Source organism: Olea europaea, unplaced genomic scaffold (genome assembly GCF_002742605.1).
Source record: "Olea europaea var. sylvestris unplaced genomic scaffold, O_europaea_v1 scaffold2219, whole genome shotgun sequence".
NCBI classification, from domain to species: Eukaryota; Viridiplantae; Streptophyta; class Magnoliopsida; order Lamiales; family Oleaceae; genus Olea; species Olea europaea.
This window is the reverse complement of record NW_019240220.1, coordinates 29,612-48,443: the sequence shown is the minus strand read 5'-3', so window position 1 is coordinate 48,443 and position 18,832 is coordinate 29,612. Positions and strand designations below refer to the sequence as shown.

Genomic DNA, 18,832 nt, shown 5'->3' with positions numbered 1-18,832 from the left:
AAAAAAAAAAAAAAAAAAAAAAAAAAAAAAAAAATCTCTCTTGCCTCTTCAAATACAATAATAGCATCAAATTAATCAAGAACAAGATGTCAATTCCTCACTTTTAAAAGAGAAGATCAAAACTATAGCGAGAAATTGAAGCCAATTACATCAAAATTTTAAAGAATTCAACATTGGAATTAAAGATCAAGACTTCTTGCATTATTTCATGATCTATGTGATGATTTTTCATTATTATTCTTGTAATTCATTTAAAAAATGCTAGACTAGATCAGTCTTTGTATTGAATGAGATAAACCATATTGTTTATTTATTTTAATTCAAGATCAGTAGTTTTGTATTTCTTGAATTTCTTGATTAATTTTGTACACACATTGCATTATTTAATTGTTAAGTCATCAATTAAATAATTAGTTATTTGTTGTAGTGTTGAAAATCCTTCAATAAGTTTAGAATATAGCAAAATTAACATATGTACAATAGATTTTAGGAATAACTTTTATCACATGTGCAATCATATAAATAATCTAAAATTTAATGCATTCTAATCTTTCGAATTTGGACTAGAAATAAATGTAGGTCGTAATTAGAATGGATTCAATTTGTCTTGAAAAACAAAACTGCATATAATAGCTTTATCGATTATCAAGAACGCATAAATATGACTAGATTACAAATCAAAAATTGAAATAGATAATAATAAGTACATTTGAAATCCAATACACTCATCCATAATTTCATATAAAAATCTATTTATTTTTTAAATAATTTAGCATAAAATTAAATCAAAATCTCTCTTTTATTTAAATAATTTGAATTTCATACATAACTAGTATAACCTGAATTAAAATTTATTCCCAGTGTAATGATACTTTTAACTCGTCAAATCTTTTACTTATCAACGATTTCGTATGCTTGTGAGATTTTATTGAAAAACGACCAACTGGAAAAAAAATTTCAAGGACGATGTGATGGTGCTAAAATGCCCCCCATTTTTTATTAATTTTAAAAAATAATTTCTGATTGATCCTGCGCTTGAGGGCACGTGAGGAACCCAATTTCAATTCTGAAAATTACAAACTACTCCTAGAATTATTCTTAATTTTTCAATATAATTAAATTAATTTTTTGATAGTTAAAAAGTTTTTATATTTAATGCTTAAAATAAACATGTAAAAAAATTAAAAAATATATATTTTAACTTCATTAAATTTGAATTTTTTTTAATAAAATCAAGAATATTTATTAAGTGGTATTTGGCTAGTGGGAGTTATTTTTTGAAGTGCTTTCGTTTTATTTTTTTGGAAATGAAAAATATTCCGAAAACATTTAAAATAGCATGTTTTATATAGTTTCATGAGTTATCTAGGCCTTTAATTAAGTTATGTGATCCATTGTGACTTGTTTTTAATTTTTGCGTTTGACCGGACATGGCTGGATATATGCATACTTACAACATATTTAGAGAGAATGCTAGAAAAGCAATGGCTATGAAACTTGTTGAAAAGTTGCATTCTTATTAAAATTAATAAATGGATTTGGGACATAACCTAATGAAATACACGAATATTTTTAGACATTCTTTGTGATGAGCAAAATATGAGAATTCAGATAATACTTCCCATTTATTGGGATTGTGTTGCAAGAGATATTAAAATGAGGTTGAGAATCTGTATAATAAAATTTAAATGACGTGGGTTTTATTTTTTGATTATAATTGGAATTATTTTCTAGAAAAAATAATTTTTGATATCATGATATGTGTCATAATTGGATAAACGTGCATATTTATATTTTTTTGCACATTATGGAATTATGTTATTGAATTACATGATATATATTAATTCGTCAATTGTTATAAATACTAAGGTCAGTAGAATTAGTGAGATTCTTACTTAAACCTATTGATGTTAGTTGAGTGATAGTTCGGTGATTAAAAGATTTAGAGAAAATATCAACTAAAACTGTTTAATTCACCAATTGAATGGGAATTCTCAAACTAGAAGAATTAATGTAATTCTTGCTTAGAGTCCATGGAATATTGTGTTATGAAATTAAATTTATGCTTGTGAAACAAGAGGATTGCGGATGATAATTGGGAACATTGTGAACTTTCAACTCTATGCCTAACATTGAACAATGTATACATTAATTTGCATTCATGCAAAATGATATATATGCATAAATGTGCATTGATTAAGAATAAAATATCTCTAAAATCATATCGATCATGGCATCAAAATTTATAATTGTTGACCACAAAAAATGTAATAAGTTAGATGCGATAATATTTGGCATAATAAGATTTTTAGTGTACTAGAAGAATTTAATACTTTAGAGAGCATCAATCACGCAATAAAAGATCTTATGTAGGTCATACTACTCTAGAGAATAAAGATCAAAACTTTGTCGAGTACGGGAAAAGATAGATTCTACTACTTGAACATTTGAATTGTCAAATTCTGTTATAAATGATTTTTTTCTCGAATGTGACTTAGTTGTAATGGTTAATACATTGTTGACATTTTTGTTGGTTACATTTTTTGTAGTTGAGTAGTAAGTTCAAACTAGTCTCTTATCAATATAAGGGAACTTTAAAGCTCATTGTGACTTACAAATTGAAGTGTCAATTTTCTCTATTGACACTATCTACTATGTAAGTTAAAAGATGTACGACTTGATGTTTCTAAGTCTCAAGCATATACTCGTGTAGAAATGTTCTAGTTTGCATAAGATTTCAAATCTTGAGTTCTAAATGAGTTAAAATAAATGCGGAATAGATGAGGAGACTGGAAAAAGGACCAAAAAGAACACATCAAGTAGAAGTATATGAAAGTGATTTTGGTAGATGACCAATATTATAAAGGTTCAAGCGTTTCAACCATACATTTTAAATCTTTTAGCTCGAAAGTAGTTAAGCTAAAGAATATTACATTTGAATATGTTTCTCTTAGTGTTGTTTACGTGTCAACACTATACATATTGGATTTTGTCTTGTGTAAATAGTGGATTAAATAATTAGAAACCCACTTTATATGAGATCATCAAGTGTCTTTAGTCTATTGTCAAGTCTTTACTTGGTACCTAAATAGATATTTATACAAATAATAACACGTAGTGGAGATTTATATGACTAATACATGCAATGTACTTAACAAAATGGAGAAGTTGACCTTCTAGTTGATATTAAAATAGTATCAAGAACTCCACTAAATTTGATCTTACTTTTTCTTCTAAGAATGGTATCTTTCTTGATCTTTTACATGGTAGCTCTGTTAGTACTCACATTGGTGATGTTTATTATGGTTTTGGATGTTTGAGCAATAATTTTAGGTTTTTGAGTTGAAAAAATCATTCAAAACTGTAAGAGCTAAACTTTCATATAGTAAATTCATCTGAATTTTTTTGCAGGTTGTGATTAAAAGAGATGGAAATAGAACTTTATATTCATTACATTTATAGATAGATTCGGCATTTTAGTTGTGCCTCTGATTTTCATAATTTGAAGATATTGTATAGATTTAGATTTTTTGAAAATGGAGTAGAAAATTAGATTATGGAAGTGGAAGTGGAAGCTATCTAAGAACTATCTAATTTCAATAATTACTAGTTTTGAATGGGAGCTATTAATTTGTTTTCGAGTGGGAGCTATCTAAATTTAATGATTCTTAGTTCAGAATCCAGTGGAGAAATATTGAGAAAAGTGATGAAAGTGTATGTGGAGTGAAAGTTCTAATTGGACATTATATTTATTGAGAGCATTCATGATCTTGAAAACCAAGTGAAAGACTAATGAGTTTATGATAGGTGTAGCTCTTTTTCTCTTTTTCTTTTTTTCTTTTTTTTGGGGCGGAGGNGAGTTAAATAATTTTTTTTCTTACAAGTGCGATTTTCTTTGTATACCATTGCTGGTCATGATAGTATGTTTAAATTTTAGAGTTACCTAAAGACTGTATTTTATTCTCAATTGAAAATTAATTTAAGAAATTCAAATGAATCGATTTATAGATTCATGTTAAAGGCCTTTTAGTATTGTGGTATTTTTATAATTACACTCATGGCCTAATACAGTTATCTTGACAGTAGTACTTGAGTTTTAATAGGGTTTAAATCTCATAAAAAATCGTCATGTGGATGAAGATCGCTATATTTATGTAAAGGTCTAATGTTATGTTGATGACATTGTATTGGCTTGGCATGAGGAAGAGTGCATTGAGACCATTTTAAAACGATTATCCTCAGTATTTGAGACGAATGATAATGTCACATAGGTTTAGCAAATTGAATATTTTGCATTAAAAAATTATTCTAATCTTCTTACTCACAAAAGTTTTATACTATAAAGACTTTAGAATATTTTTAACTATGAAATTGCTACCCTCTTGATACTCTCATATATCGGAAGGCGACCATATAAATCTTTATATTTGTATTCACTGGTCAATCAATTGTTTTTAACCATCTAGGGTTTACATAATTATGAATACAATGATACGATGTAGGGTTCAAGTATGTTACATAAATATTTGAGAGATCAGAAATACTTGCATTAATATTGAAAAATGAGTTTGGGATATAGTGAGATGTAATATTTCTCCAGTAGAGTTACAATATAACCCTAATAGGTTTATAGTACCGTGAGCTCTAATATTACTCGTTGGTCGTACGATCTATTTGTCGTATGAATTTTTATGATATAGATCTTGAGAAGGATATAATGTGTGACATTATGTCACTTGTGGTTTGAGTCAAGTCCATCATGTACAAGTGGAACATGTTGAAAAATACAGGTCGTGGATCACTCATGTGGAGTTACTCGACGCACAAGTTATTGTAGTGAATTGGAGGAAGTCGTTTGAATAGAATTCAAACTCATAATTTCCCTCAACTCCCATCTACTTCCATAATCGTAAAATAACTCCCATCACATAGAATTGAATAATAAGAGAGAAAATATGGCAATAAAATGTGTGAAATTCGTATAGAAAAATACACATAAAATGATAAATGCCTAGAACCATATATATGACGTTAAAACTAACAAAAATTGGCACCTAGATTGTTGATAATAATCTCGTTTTATGTAATCAGAATTGAGACCAATGGAGAGCAAAAAAATGCATATTTTGGAGTATGAAAAAGCAAGATGTTTTAACCATTCAAAAAGATCTTGAAATTCATGTTTAAGCATGCTTTGAATTCTAACAACTCTCTATTACAACAACCTAGCCAGCATGCATATTGCTAAAAATCCTATTTTTTATGATCGTACAAAGCATATTCTAAGCAAATTGCTTATAATTTTAGCCTTTGTTTGAAACCCATTATTTGGTAAAAATATATTTTAAAATAGTGAATTTTTGAAAAAAGTGTTATTGAAAAGTAAAAAGAATTTTGGGTTTGTGTGTAATATTCTTTTATTAAAAAAAAAAAATAAGTGATTGTGTGTGTATATATACACACACTAAAACATTGGAAAAGATTGCCTTCCAACATCTTGTATGCAAGATGGGCATTACCAACATGCTCCACCTTGAGAGGGTGGAGCACTAGAACTATATATCGACGTCCCAATTTACTAGTTTAGATTTTTTTTTATTTAATATATATTTGACTTTTCTTTTGATGGCCACCGACGTTTTAAATGAAGATTTGTTTTATTCTTTAACTATATAAATTTACTTGCATAGATAGGACTTGGTCTACCTAGCTAAGTAGTAAGATTTTTCCTAAAAAAATTCAGAGACAAAATGAGAATGAGAAGATGGGCTCCTCTGGGCTTAACAAGGCCCACTTAAAAATAAATCTAGACCAACCCACCTACCTAGGCCCAATGAAATTGGCCCATTCTTAAAACCTCAAATTAATCCCAAATAGCCAACTTTCAGTCTCGGTCACTCCCCTCCCACTAATTTTGCAGACGAAACCAAAACACGTTTGCCTCTTCGAAGTCGCAGTCTCCGATATCTTCCTGCGGCTCTGCCTCCAGGCTCTATCCGAGCATTCGAGATAAATCGTTTTCTATTTTGCTGTCTCCATTTTTTTTATTGATGCTGCAACTTTAGTAAGTGATTAAGTGTGAATAATGAGTGCTTTTTTGAAAAAAAATTGCTGCCTCCAGATTTCGGTTTTGATGATCTTTTCTTTTTTTGGTTTACTAGGTAATAAATATGAATTTTTCAATTTGGATCTTTTTGCATACTTGAAAGTCAGAATTGGTTTAGGGATTAGGATACAACTTTAAATTTGAAATAAAAAAGTTTTAAAACAATGAAATTTAGATAGGGAAAATTTATTCACAAAAAATGAAATTTAGAATCTCAATTCCGCTGGTAACTCGACAATACTATATACAGTGTGGCCAAGATTTGCTATTTTGATCATTGATTTGTTAGAACTAAAGAAGTTATGTGGAGCTATGATTTGATGTTTAATCTTGGTGATCTTTATAATTTTATACATTTTTTTGGATGCTTGTTGATCTTTGATCTTTTAATGCATGAAATTTTGTTTTAGAATTCTTTTTTCTTTTTCTTGGTTTGGATATAGCTTATCTTATTTTCTTCAAGTGTAAGATTCCCAACTGGAACCGATTTGGTCCTGTTCTCTAGGGAACCTAACCCGACTGAACTAGTTTACGCCCACCTTTACTCAGAATAGCTCTTCTTCTCCGGGACAGTGAGTGATGATGAGAGAGTACTGGTGAATTTTCCTTCTAAAAATAGATCATGAGTTTCCAGAATCTGTTGTGTCGATGGAATTTTCAATTTTCTTCATGTTTTTTCATGCTTTCTGATTAGCTCTCTTTTGCTTTCATTTTTTTCATTTTTTTTTTTTTAATATTGTACTCGCTAGTTACCTAAATATCCAAAATGTAAGCACTTGTTCAAACACTGAGGGAATGGTTCTTCTGTTGTTAGATCTAACAGTTAAGTTTGCTGGCTTATAATCTTTCGAGGTACGCTTGTTAAAACAATTTTGATATTTAGTATCTCCATTTCTCTGGATGATTATGTTGGTTAAAAAAGAGTATTCAGTGCTGCTTGTGTTTCCCCTATATTAATTTCTCTCTCTCTTTGGTGACAGACATTGCATTCATGGATCATGTTGCTTGATAAGAATCCAGTCTTTCTGCTGTTGTAAATTCTCACATATGACATAACTTTTCATCTAAAAGAGAAATTTTGTTGGGAAATTTGTTTCAGTAGGGATCGAGTGTGTAGGAGATGGCAGAGGGAGGAGATGAGGACATACCAAGGGATGCGAAAGTTGTAAAGACTCTTCTTAAATCCATGAATGTTGATGACTACGAGCCTCGTGTTGTGCATCAGTTTTTAGAACTGTGGTACCGATACGTTGTTGACATTGTGACAGATGCACGGGTCTACTCTGAACACGCTGGCAAGTCTACAATTGACTCTGATGATATTAAGCTCGCAATTCAGTCAAAAGTCAATTTTAGTTTCTCGCAACCTCCACCTCGGGAGGTAATCCTACTATACCTTTTCCATGATGTGTAAAATCTTCTCTTTATTCTGGATTTTGTACGATGTGACGTTGTCTATTTTATAACAACTGCATGTACCATTTGAATAACATGTTAGGTTTAAAAATGTAACAATATTTGGAAGAATAATTGTCAAGTCTAGATTGTACAGATTTGATTAGGAAATCCATCATATATATCTCATCACTAGGATCACATTCTATACAAGTTTGAAGGAATGTATTTTGTCTTTGCACTCCTTTCCAGGATCAAACACCTTTCGACATCATTTGATTTTTTACTCCTATGAAGAGAGAGAGAGAGAGAAATTTTAAATGCTTCGGTACTATGATTTTATCATTTTTTATCATGCTATTTTTGGGAAAGTGTCGACTCAATCAGACATACATCTGTTTTCATATTTAAATGCATGAAAGCATGATTTCAATTGATGAATGATCAATAAAATTTTCAAATCCACTACTCATCAGGTGCTACTGGAGTTGGCAAGGAATAGAAATAAGATCCCATTGCCAACATCAATAGCAGGGCCTGGAATTCCTCTTCCTCCAGAACAGGACACCTTGATCAGTCCAAATTACCAACTTGCTATTCCAAAGAAGCAAAGCCAGTCAATTGAAGAAACAGAGGATGACGACGAAGGTGTTGATCCTGCTCCCAATCCCAATGTTTCCCAAGACCACAGAGATTTGCCCCAAGGCACCCCTCAGAAAGTATCTTTTCCGCTTGGAGCTAAACGTCCAAGATAAGTTTGTTTTTGTACATCATGTAACTAGAATGAGATCTCGGCAATGATGTCCCTACCAGAAGTACTTTCATGTATGCATTCCTCCGGTTGTGGCTTAAAATGTATTTTTACACTCGATACAATGTTATTTTTTGAAATTGAGCTACCTTGCTATTAACGATGTCTAAGAGCTTCTCTTTCTCCCGTTGCGTCTGTGCGTTCACAAAAATCAGCTTGTACAATGGAGGTTAGAGACAGCATTAAGTAGTTAGTAGTAGAGGACATAATCTCCTCTGTATGTTCGTGGTTGGGCTTCAGGAATTGTACGATGGCAGTATTGCTTCAACGTCAAAACAACGTAGTTTCGACGTGCTTCCTGAACGGATTACTTATGGTCGTCTTCTATACAGACCTTGTTCATTTGTCTCCTACTATATGGTAGGATTAGACCTGTTCATTTTCCCCGTGGCTAATGATATTACAAATTTAAAATGTGGCTTTTGGTTTCAATTGGTGTTCCTGTCAAATATTTCACGTCAATTGTCGAGTTATTGGAAGTTCGCAAGCCAAATCCCCTATTAAGTAGAGAGATTATTTAGCTTATTTTATACGTATAAAATTGGTAGGAATCAACGCCTTGCACTTCATTCACTAAAGAAGAGAGGCTGGGAATTGTTCGTGATTTAACATTCACTAAGAGCTTCAGCTTAATTGCAATTGCTAAATTTGTTAAAGATAATAGCCAGTTTCAGAAGATCGTTTACCTTCATAAACAAACAATAAGGTGTTCTTTACAGATCGTTATCGTTTATCTACAGAATAACTAGTCGTGATTTTGTATCAATCGCATAATACAATCAGGGGAGCCAAAGGGGTCAACTACTTAACCTAGCCATGGTGTTGGCAGCAGGCACTGCGCTTGATATGTTAAGGCCCCTATCATACATACGTTGAATCTCCTCCCGGTATTCTGTCAGTGACTTGTCTGGGATGGCCGGAGTTAATTCCACCACATCACCCATTTTTAGCTTGCAGGTGGGATCACTAACTGGTTCATGGTTCAGCCGCGGCCTCAACTCTTCCTTCAGAGGAAATCCATAGGGAGTCCATCTATAACTGCCTCGACCTGTTCTTTCCAACAGATCCGTAACAGATGAATTTGCTGGGAGCTCCTGCACGGACATCTGCAAAATCCAAACACCAGATCAGTAGTCATATCGAGCATGACAAATCCATTGGACAAATGACTGAATTTAAAAAAACTAATTCACAAAGAACACAAATTCCCTGGAACTCGAGAAAGATTCTGTACGTATAAGTATGATACACTCAAGTTCCAAACAATACTAATGGGAAGGTGGGATAAGAATGTGACCCCTTGAACGCTAAAAACCCTGGGTCAAACATCATTTACGTCGACGCGCTGATTAAAATATTTAAAATTCTTCATTTATATCTTGTTAAAATATTTTAAATATGACCATGACAGTGTCCGAGTAGCGTCGATATTCGAGACGTGTCGAACACGGGCCATCCTACTTAAAAGTGTCCATGCAACACATATATATATCATTTATAATTTATCCAAATGGGGGCAAAATTTCTGAAGAACGAACCTTATCATTCTCAATCATGATAACAAAGACAGGTCCATCTGAGCCACAATGTGGTTTGCAAGAAAATGGGCAATCCACAGAATGAGAAGGGAATGTGCAAGGCAGCTTCATGGAGTCAACAAAGCTAATGGATGACCTGTCTTTGCTCATAGCCTCACACTGCCAGGTGACAACCCAACGCGCCCATTCAACCATCTGAAGCACAAAAGAGGAATGTTCACAATCACCTTCCTTGTATCTCCAATGAGCAGCAAATCCATACTCAGCTTGCAAATGCATCTCTTTTGTTCGAATTTGAACTTCAAGTGGAACCATACCCTCACCTATCACTACTGTATGAAGAGATCGGTACCTGAAATTTTAGAGTTTGAATTAAGTATAATAACAAATGATATGTAGAATAAGACATTAAAACTTTTAGAAATAGCATACCCATTAAACTTGGGATAAACTATGTAATCCTTGAACCTCCCAGGTATTTCACCCCATAGCTTGTGAACAATTCTCAAAGCCTTATAACAATCATCCTCAGTTTCGACAATCAATCTCAAACCATGGATATCATGAATTTCATCCATATTCAGCTTCTTTCTGCAGAAGATAAAATTACACCACCGCAAGAGGTAGATTAGCATGATTTTTTTTATTTTTTTTTTGGGGGAACAGGAAAGCAATGTAATTAACTTGATAATATGTTAGAAATTATACATTGAAGACTCCCAGGGCAACAAAAATACAGTGAAACATCATATTATGCCAGAAATATTTTTACTGCATGACAATATCCATACTTTATCAGGGTTCAATCCAACTATTACGGGAATTGAGGCCACTATTAAGTTATCCATACAAATATACAACCCCAAAGTCGTTACAATCAGATACGTGTTTTTTAACAGACTCGAAAAAAATAGCAAATAAAACAATTGAAGGTCAAAAAATTACATGAGAAGATATTAAATTGTTTCTTTTTGTATGTGAATCAGCTCACTCTGTGTGGGTGTACAACTGTGTATATGCGTGTGTGAATTGTACGATGGCAGTATTGCTTCAACGTCAAAACAACGTAGTTTCGACGTGCTTCCTGAACGGATTACTTATGGTCGTCTTCTATACAGACCTTGTTCATTTGTCTCCTACTATATGGTAGGATTAGACCTGTTCATTTTCCCCGTGGCTAATGATATTACAAATTTAAAATGTGGCTTTTGGTTTCAATTGGTGTTCCTGTCAAATATTTCACGTCAATTGTCGAGTTATTGGAAGTTCGCAAGCCAAATCCCCTATTAAGTAGAGAGATTATTTAGCTTATTTTATACGTATAAAATTGGTAGGAATCAACGCCTTGCACTTCATTCACTAAAGAAGAGAGGCTGGGAATTGTTCGTGATTTAACATTCACTAAGAGCTTCAGCTTAATTGCAATTGCTAAATTTGTTAAAGATAATAGCCAGTTTCAGAAGATCGTTTACCTTCATAAACAAACAATAAGGTGTTCTTTACAGATCGTTATCGTTTATCTACAGAATAACTAGTCGTGATTTTGTATCAATCGCATAATACAATCAGGGGAGCCAAAGGGGTCAACTACTTAACCTAGCCATGGTGTTGGCAGCAGGCACTGCGCTTGATATGTTAAGGCCCCTATCATACATACGTTGAATCTCCTCCCGGTATTCTGTCAGTGACTTGTCTGGGATGGCCGGAGTTAATTCCACCACATCACCCATTTTTAGCTTGCAGGTGGGATCACTAACTGGTTCATGGTTCAGCCGCGGCCTCAACTCTTCCTTCAGAGGAAATCCATAGGGAGTCCATCTATAACTGCCTCGACCTGTTCTTTCCAACAGATCCGTAACAGATGAATTTGCTGGGAGCTCCTGCACGGACATCTGCAAAATCCAAACACCAGATCAGTAGTCATATCGAGCATGACAAATCCATTGGACAAATGACTGAATTTAAAAAAACTAATTCACAAAGAACACAAATTCCCTGGAACTCGAGAAAGATTCTGTACGTATAAGTATGATACACTCAAGTTCCAAACAATACTAATGGGAAGGTGGGATAAGAATGTGACCCCTTGAACGCTAAAAACCCTGGGTCAAACATCATTTACGTCGACGCGCTGATTAAAATATTTAAAATTCTTCATTTATATCTTGTTAAAATATTTTAAATATGACCATGACAGTGTCCGAGTAGCGTCGATATTCGAGACGTGTCGAACACGGGCCATCCTACTTAAAAGTGTCCATGCAACACATATATATATCATTTATAATTTATCCAAATGGGGGCAAAATTTCTGAAGAACGAACCTTATCATTCTCAATCATGATAACAAAGACAGGTCCATCTGAGCCACAATGTGGTTTGCAAGAAAATGGGCAATCCACAGAATGAGAAGGGAATGTGCAAGGCAGCTTCATGGAGTCAACAAAGCTAATGGATGACCTGTCTTTGCTCATAGCCTCACACTGCCAGGTGACAACCCAACGCGCCCATTCAACCATCTGAAGCACAAAAGAGGAATGTTCACAATCACCTTCCTTGTATCTCCAATGAGCAGCAAATCCATACTCAGCTTGCAAATGCATCTCTTTTGTTCGAATTTGAACTTCAAGTGGAACCATACCCTCACCTATCACTACTGTATGAAGAGATCGGTACCTGAAATTTTAGAGTTTGAATTAAGTATAATAACAAATGATATGTAGAATAAGACATTAAAACTTTTAGAAATAGCATACCCATTAAACTTGGGATAAACTATGTAATCCTTGAACCTCCCAGGTATTTCACCCCATAGCTTGTGAACAATTCTCAAAGCCTTATAACAATCATCCTCAGTTTCGACAATCAATCTCAAACCATGGATATCATGAATTTCATCCATATTCAGCTTCTTTCTGCAGAAGATAAAATTACACCACCGCAAGAGGTAGATTAGCATGATTTTTTTTATTTTTTTTTTGGGGGAACAGGAAAGCAATGTAATTAACTTGATAATATGTTAGAAATTATACATTGAAGACTCCCAGGGCAACAAAAATACAGTGAAACATCATATTATGCCAGAAATATTTTTACTGCATGACAATATCCATACTTTATCAGGGTTCAATCCAACTATTACGGGAATTGAGGCCACTATTAAGTTATCCATACAAATATACAACCCCAAAGTCGTTACAATCAGATACGTGTTTTTTAACATACTAGAAAAAAATAGCAAATAAAACAATTGAAGGTCAAAAAATTACATGAGAAGATATTAAATTGTTTCTTTTTGTATGTGAATCAGCTCACTCTGTGTGGGTGTACAACTGTGTATATGCATGTGTGTGTGTGTGTGTGTGTGTGTGTGTGAGAGAGAGAGAGAGAGAGAGCATACTTCAACATCTTAGAATAGATGCTATACAAGCTCTTATGGCGTCCAGACAAACAGTGATAAGAAATGGCGCCATCCTTCAGAGCCTGCTCTAGTTTATCTACAGCACAAGAAATCTTAGCCTCATCAAAGGACTTCACAAGTTTGGATGACAATTCTTGGTGCTGATCTGGATTGAGATACCTAAAACAGAGATTTTCAAGTTGCTCTTTCCAAGTAGAGATCCCTAATCGGTTAGCTAATGGAGCAAAAATTTCCAACGTTTCCTTTGCAAATCTCTGTTGCTTGATTATAGGTAGTGCATCCAAAGTCATCATGTTGTGCAATCGATCCGCCAGTTTGATGAGAACAGCCCTAGCATCTGCCATTGCAAGGAACATGGTATGTAATCGGTCTGCCTCAACAGTTCTACTGGCTGTGTTATTCTCGCGTGCAAGCTTGCTCAAATGGCTCAATTTAGACACCTGGAAGAAACTCAATAAATCATTCTACATTTATGCCAATCAGCTTATCAATTAGAGTTGCGATGAAAAGTACTCCACAGAAATTGAACAAATCCCTAAAGACTTAGTGACAAGCCAGGACCTCTCATATAATCACATAATGTTTTAAAATCCTAAGTTACAGTCAAGAACCCTATCAACATTGAGATTTCTGTCATTATGAACAACTCTTCATCAATGTGTCATTTTCATGACGGCATCCCTTTCATTGACTGTATGAAAACCCAGCCGCCTATCAGTAAATACAGCAAGAATCACAATACCCCCTTCCCTGGCCCCTCCAAAACAGAAATGGTGTTTAACATCTTGAGTTTACAATGGCAAACAAATCATTAACATCTAATCAACTATACATAGGTAGGTAATAAATAATGTAAACAATATGATTAAAGATCATAAAGATTTAAAGAACATATCCTCGTATCATTAGCTTGTAGGGAATTTCATTGAACTTGAGTGAGATATATTACATACCAAAACCAATCTGAAAAAGAGCATAAAAACCGATCGAATCAATTTATCTTACCCCTTCTACCAACTCAGAAACCCCAGCTCCAAACTTCTTGAAAATATAGTCATAAGACACAGAAGAATCGTCAACAGTGTCATGCAAAAGCCCTGCGGCAACAACTGTAGCACTAGCCCCAATAGTTGCCAGAAAAACGGCGGTCTCCACACAGTGCTGCAAATAAGGATGCCCACTTGCCCGCATCTATAAAATCAACATAGCAAAAAATCCCAATTTTAATAAATACATTAGTTTCCTAGCGAAAAGCCAAATATCAGATAGTTAATCGCAAGTACCTGGCCTCTATGGGCTTTTTCAGCTTCATCAAAAGCTTTGATGACAAAATCATCCCGGAAAATTAAATGCCTAGATTGCGCTTCTGAAAGCAAGTCTCTTGCATAATGGGGCATTTCCAACTCCGAGAAATTATCTTCCATGTTAAACGTAAGCTCATCACCGAACACAGCCGATGAAGGGGACGGATTGAAACCATTCACTTGCAAACCCGGTGAAGAATCATATTCGACAAATGAACCCATGGAGTGCCTGACAAACCCATTGAACAATCCTCCACTCCCTGACCGTATTGAATTTATATCCCCTGAAATTCTCAAATCTCCAGCAATAGGTCTCACCGGTGGACTTCTGGAGCTCGACCCAATCGAACTACTTGGGCGGTGGAGCACAGAAACCGGGCTCTGATGGCCCTGATCTCGCTTGAAGGACGAGTACCGAAAAGATGACCCCAATTCTTCGTTTCTTTCGTGCCATAACGACCCTGATTCTTCGGATCCACTTGAATAACTCGAGGATTTCACTGATGGCGAAGAAAGCAAGGCCGATAGCCCGCCGATGACAGGTTTCTGCGAAGGCGACGCTGAAGCCGATGCTGACGACGTTGACCGACCATTGAAATCAAAATCGTAAGGCGCGGAGCACACGCTGCTCGGTGGACTAGCGTACAGAGCTATCGTTGGAACCGGCATAATTCCAACCTCAATTAATCAAATTTCAAAGCTTTCACTACGATTATAATAATTATAACAATGTCAAACCTAATTCCTGTTTATGATTTGTATTGTGCACAAACACACAAAAGAATCGTCAATCTAAATGAATTGAACCAAACCAAACCAAACCAAACCAAAAAAAAAAAAGCAGATTTTTGAGGAATTTCGAAGCTAATTCAATTCTATAAAGATTTGGGTTGGAATTTTTGGAGTTCTTATTGGGAAATTTAATTTGAAGATAGTGAAATCTGGGGAAAATAATTTGTCAGAAGAAGATTTTGTATATAGAGAAATTTTGGAAGAATTTTAGGGTTTTCTTCTTCTGCACCAGATTTGCTTGTGATCTTTTCGCCTTCATAGAACGAAGGAGTAAATGGATCCCAGCGATGGATTGTAAAGACATAAATACCCTTGATATGTACCTGAAATAACGGAATTCTTGTAGGACTAAGGAAATAATATGACTCTGTTATCCATAAGTAATTCAAGATTTTCAATCTTAATTTATTATTATAAAATTACTACAACAATTAAGATTTATAAATAGATAAACCTCGTGTATGCCCGACAAGATTCGACGGATTAGAAGTCACATGAAAGCGGATAAGACCCTGCTATCATTAATTTTCATTCTACCATATTTCATTTTTTTCATTTCTATTTTCAATCACACAATCTTTCATAAGATAATAGTATACGTAAATCGAAAATTTTTTATTTTTCTAATCACTCATTTTTTAAAAAAAACACTATTCCACCCATTTTCGTTCCCAGAAAATGGGGGTCAAACGAGTTTAGTATCATATCTTTTTTATAGTTATTTTCTATTTTATAACATAACAATAGCAATCGAAATTTACGTATAAATATCGCGTATGTCCAATAAAAATATATTGAAATTCAATATAAAAATAAATAAATAAATTTTATCATATCATGTTATGTCAATTTTAATTATATTTATCTTATTAACTTGAATATTATATTGCTGTGATTTTATTTTGGTTAGAATTAATGTGTTGACTTGAGTGGCACGAATATTTTAAATTGACATGAGAGCTCAACCAAATTACATCAAAATTTTAAAAATACAACGACTAATAATAATAAATTGTTTCCTTTTGTGTTTGGATTTGATGCTATCTCCTTTATCAATCACTGCACAGAGTGGGGCCGTGCCTTGATATTTTTGTAATTTGTTGAATTATTCTACATCATATTGTATTGGAAAATTATTTGTCTTTAGCGCACTGTATTAGATTGAATAAAGAGACGAAGCGTTGTAATAAAATTTAGCTACTACTTGGTCTCATTTCTTAAAAAATTATTTAAATTCATTTTTCACTACATATTTTCATGCGAAATTAAGGTACTTCTACAAAGTTTGTTTACAAATAGTGTTGGCAAGATCTTTTTTTTTTTTTTTTTTTTAATGATCTTGAGTATTGGGTAGATTACGTGTATCTCGACTAATCTCATGGAGCCCTAAAATTTACAATTAGGTACTCATCTCAGTAACTCTTAAGAAATTCGAACAGGTAATCATTAAAGAGTAAATCCAATGCCTAACACTAAGCTACCCCTCAGGGTTAAGTGTTGGCAAGATCTCTAAGTCATTGATTTCAAAAATTATTTTTGAAACGATTAGCCTCGATGTTGTCAATACATAGTTTGTAAACTTAGTTTGACAACCTAGTTTGTACAAATAGCATAATTTGTTTCATAATACTCACAATTTTTATCAAATTTTCCACTATACATTTAATTAACTTTTATTAAAATCCATTAAAAACATATTTTTATCAAAAGCAAATAGGGCCAATGAAACTAATATGGTTTTTACTAGACCTTTAGTGCAATTAATATCCAATTAGCTATCCTCAATGTCTAGGCTCCATTAAAAATAGATTTTGAAAAAAAAAAATTTCGGAATAACGATTTTTTGGAGATTATATGATTAAAAATATAGTAAATTTTTCGATTTATGTGTAATATTATTTTATTAAAAATGCGTGGTTAAAAAATAAGAGGAAAAAACACAATTCCAGAAAATGAGACCAAACATTGGCTTGATTTGCTTATTCTCAATCAGAAAAATTAATACGTTTTATAAGGGAGTTCAGGAGCATGTGGGAACTGTTTTATGCTATTTAAATTATAAATGGATAGAGATGAGATGCGGATAAAAGGATAGCATTTGGGAGTGATCGAAATATATGAATAAAAAGTGACTTGAGCATATATAAATTATTTATAAATATAAGTTAAATTATTGATTTTCCTGTCATGAACAATTCATATTAAATTAACAATTCATATTAAATTGATTAGATTTGATAAGGACTAAGTTAGTTTTGTCCGATCTCTGGTACAATAAATAATTGATTTACATTAAATTCAAAACTTTTTCTTTTTTTTCGACAGTACATTCTTAAAATAATTACTATTTCAAAATATATTTTTCCCCAAAACCTCATTATAATGGAGCTCAAACAAGGTTTCAGTCAACCGAATAAAATTAATACATTTTGTGAGGTGAATTTAGAGTCACTAACTTATTGGTCATGAAGATGCATTCTTTAACATATTTGAAATTCATAAATTTAGCTTATTAAGTAAATAAATTTTTTTATATGAAAATTACTTAAAAGTTCATAATAAATTTATGATAAGTAAATTTACCTACAAATATAAAAAAAAGGATAATATTTTCTCCATTATTGGTCAAAATGGATTGTCCGCTCCATTATGATGAAATGACAAACATTAATGCTATGTAATATTATAGTCCATGGATGCTCAACATTAGTTTTCATTATTCATTGAACCTAGGTGAGTGAATGCTATAGTTAAGTGCTTCTTTGTCATTGCTTTTGAAAATTCAAAATGAAATTTTGTGATCCAAAAGCTACTTTTAAATACATTTGACTAATTTTATGAAAATATTTCTTTTAATTAGAAGAATTTTTAAATGAAGTTGGTTTAATGGCTTCCTCTAAGAATACTTCCAATATAGAAAACTCATTTAAAAATTTGTCTTAACAAAAGAGATGAGATAACTTCTTCCAAAAGTTTTTTTTTACTAAATGCAAAAGTAAAAGTAAAAATGAAATCTATTGCAAACAAGCCCTAAATATGATAAATAATATTATTCAAGGCAAGTTCGGTAGTGATTATTAAAATTGATTTTTTGATTGTTAGAGAGAAAAGTGGGTCATATCTGTGAGTAAAGAAGTAAAAATTACGGCTAAAATAGTGAAATAAAGGACAAAAAATTAATTTTTTTCAGTTGAAAAATTGCAACCAAAGAGGGCTCAATGAAAAATAAAATCGCCACAACAAAAACTGTAATATGTGGGGAGTGCAGGGGTAATTTGGGTATTCTGAGCAATATTTGGAATTTTGGAAGCAAGAGAATCTGTAGATTTTGTAGAGTACAGAAAATCTTTGAAAATGAGTGGGTAATATGTAAATAGTACAGCTTGTAAAGTGACAATGGATGGAATAGTTTTTTTTTTTTTGTCTACTGAGTGATTAAAAAAGAAATTTTTTTTTTAAATTTGG

At 32.9% G+C, this 18,832-nt stretch overlaps 3 protein-coding genes across 4 annotated transcripts; 1 reads left to right on the top strand and 2 right to left on the bottom strand.

Annotated features, from left to right (window-relative positions):
* Positions 1–5,895: 5,895 nt before the first annotated feature.
* Positions 5,896–8,438, top strand: LOC111380863 (transcription initiation factor TFIID subunit 9-like). 2 transcript variants are annotated; one of them, XM_023004526.1, is made up of 3 exons: positions 5,896–6,064; positions 7,209–7,487; positions 7,978–8,438. In XM_023004526.1, the coding sequence occupies exons 2-3, from the start codon at positions 7,227–7,229 to the stop codon at positions 8,254–8,256; spliced, it is 540 nt and encodes a 179-aa protein (XP_022860294.1). In that variant the 5' UTR covers positions 5,896–6,064; positions 7,209–7,226; the 3' UTR covers positions 8,257–8,438. The 2 variants fall into 2 exon arrangements, with proteins under 2 accessions (XP_022860294.1, XP_022860293.1); XM_023004525.1 differs by having other exon boundaries at positions 7,206–7,487.
* Positions 8,439–8,980: 542 nt separating this feature from the next.
* On the bottom strand, positions 8,981–10,837 carry LOC111380865 (probable GTP diphosphokinase RSH2, chloroplastic). Its single transcript, XM_023004528.1, has 3 exons — positions 10,283–10,837; positions 9,851–10,202; positions 8,981–9,418 (listed from the first exon to the last, which is right to left on the bottom strand). Exons 1-3 carry the CDS (start codon positions 10,483–10,485, stop codon positions 9,110–9,112), a joined length of 864 nt encoding a protein of 287 aa, XP_022860296.1. The 5' UTR covers positions 10,486–10,837; the 3' UTR covers positions 8,981–9,109.
* Positions 10,838–11,304: 467 nt separating this feature from the next.
* LOC111380864 (probable GTP diphosphokinase RSH2, chloroplastic) lies at positions 11,305–15,605 on the bottom strand. Its single transcript, XM_023004527.1, has 6 exons — positions 14,555–15,605; positions 14,277–14,462; positions 13,251–13,711; positions 12,607–12,765; positions 12,175–12,526; positions 11,305–11,742 (listed from the first exon to the last, which is right to left on the bottom strand). The coding sequence occupies exons 1-6, from the start codon at positions 15,242–15,244 to the stop codon at positions 11,434–11,436; spliced, it is 2,157 nt and encodes a 718-aa protein (XP_022860295.1). The 5' UTR covers positions 15,245–15,605; the 3' UTR covers positions 11,305–11,433.
* Between the last annotated feature and the right edge of the window lie 3,227 nt (positions 15,606–18,832).